The following is a 1826-nucleotide window of genomic DNA, read 5'->3' as shown; positions in this document are numbered from 1 at the left end:
ACATCAGTTTTTGTCTGAAAATTAACCAACAGTGATTATTTTATAACTTTTTTGATAATTTAAGTGGCCATTATATAACATTTTAAACTTAGGTTACCCAAATAAGAACTAACTGATAATCAGATGATGATGTGGATAGTTTACCCTATCCGTAAGAACTTCCTTGAAAAGGCCCCCCAGTCCCTCACAATGGTGTTAAACCAGATACATTGATATTTACTATATAACACTTGTGGACAATCAAATTACAAACAGCAAAAAAGAACATAAAACCACAGTCTTGATCAAGGATCATACATTAATATCATATACTTCTCCTGCAAGCAACCTTCCATGGAAGCCATTGATGGACCCTAAAATGGGCTCTTTCCAGTTTCGAAAGGAGTGTTGTTATGTTGCATAACCAGGAAATTCCCACCGTACAAATCGTTCATGTGAGACTGTCCATTCTTCAGCCTTTCCAAAGCCTTCCTCCATGAAAGCTTAAGCCTCAAGAAAACTCGGCTTCTCCTTCTGAGGAACCTTCTTAGCCCCGGAATTCTGAGCTTCGGTCGCTTTCTAATGGTGATCCTCGACCATTTCCTCTCGCTCTTGAATCGGATTGATGTTTCTTCTTCGTTGGTCAGCCTCTGGTAAGAGAACTTGGGCATCGAAGCCATATTAGTGGCAATGATTTCACGATATGTAAATATAGGGTAGGTTTAGGGTGAACTTGTGGAGGAGATAGTGGTGGGTTTGCTTTTTCTCTTTTTTTTTTCTTACGGGATTTAATGCTCTTTTTCATTTATTTAATTCTATACTCGTATCACATTGTTTGTTTAAAATAGGGTAAACTATTTTTTTAGTCACTACACTATTCTTGTAGTTTCGTTTAGGTCACTAATGAAAGGAGAGAGGGGTAGTGAAGGAGGCGATTGAGTGCAATAAAGGCAAAAGAGGGAAGCTGGAATATTTTGGTGGAATGGTGGTTGGATGATGAATGATAATACAACAAAAGGATACTACTACTTTACGTTGACGTTAACTATAATGTTGGTAGCCACTGCCAGCAGTTACTTTCCATCTACCTATTGTTTTATAGTAGTTTTTTATAATATTTATTTTACAATTTTTTTACGGTAAATTATCGGTATAGTCACTTTTGTTTACTTTTAGTTTTGATTTTAAGATAGTCACATTTTGATCATTTGTGTTATGGATTTTGTTGAATTTTGTACATACATTTTATATTCATACATTGTTCTATCGTTGATCGTTAATTCATGTCGGTTCGATGATGTGGCATAACAATAAAGAGAGATTATTTTTAATTTAACTCCTGAACTTTAGATAAAATATCATTTTAATCCTTAACTCTAAATGAAAGATCAGCTTGACCCTGAATTCGACCAATATCATTTGTCATTGGCCGTCAGTCACCATTGTCGTCATCGGTCGTCATTATTGTTTTCATCGATGATTGTTGGACCTCAAAATTTTCAGCCCACTCCTTTTTTAGCCTCGAATGTGAGTCTGATGTTTGTTTCATCGAAAAATGTCATAGGCTTAACAAATCTAGTCTAAATTCATTTAGTTTTAAAAAAAAGTTAAATTATAATAATATTTTCATTGATCATTAATAATCTGATGTAGCTTCATCATGATTTTACACCAAGCGTCTCAATATGCATACTAAATAGGATAGACAATCGTGATAAGGAAATCACTAGATCATTTGAGGAAGAACATCAAGTCTTAAAAAGGTGACGAATGTTTAATAATATTCACACTGCATATACTATCGTACACATCTTTTGGAAAGATTATAATAACTGTGACAATAAATA

General features: G+C 34.2%; 1 protein-coding gene across 1 annotated transcript; it reads right to left on the bottom strand.

The window, feature by feature from the left end:
* Window positions 1-353: 353 nt before the first annotated feature.
* On the bottom strand, window positions 354-659 carry LOC120217487. The gene has a single exon (XM_039214603.1). The coding sequence runs from the start codon at window positions 657-659 to the stop codon at window positions 354-356; it is 306 nt and encodes a 101-aa protein (XP_039070534.1).
* Window positions 660-1826: the final 1167 nt, after the last annotated feature.

Source organism: Hibiscus syriacus, unplaced genomic scaffold (genome assembly GCF_006381635.1).
Source record: "Hibiscus syriacus cultivar Baekdansim isolate YM2019G1 unplaced genomic scaffold, ASM638163v2 tig00000003_pilon, whole genome shotgun sequence".
In the NCBI taxonomy this organism is placed as follows: Eukaryota; Viridiplantae; Streptophyta; class Magnoliopsida; order Malvales; family Malvaceae; genus Hibiscus; species Hibiscus syriacus.
The sequence above is the reverse complement of the archived record's forward strand: the minus strand, read 5'-3'. Positions and strand labels throughout refer to the sequence as shown.

Excerpts from the sequence above, each read along its gene's own strand:
- LOC120217487 (XM_039214603.1), bottom strand. The coding sequence starts at position 659 with ATGGCTTCGATGCCCAAGTTCTCTTACCAGAGGCTGACCAACGAAGAA.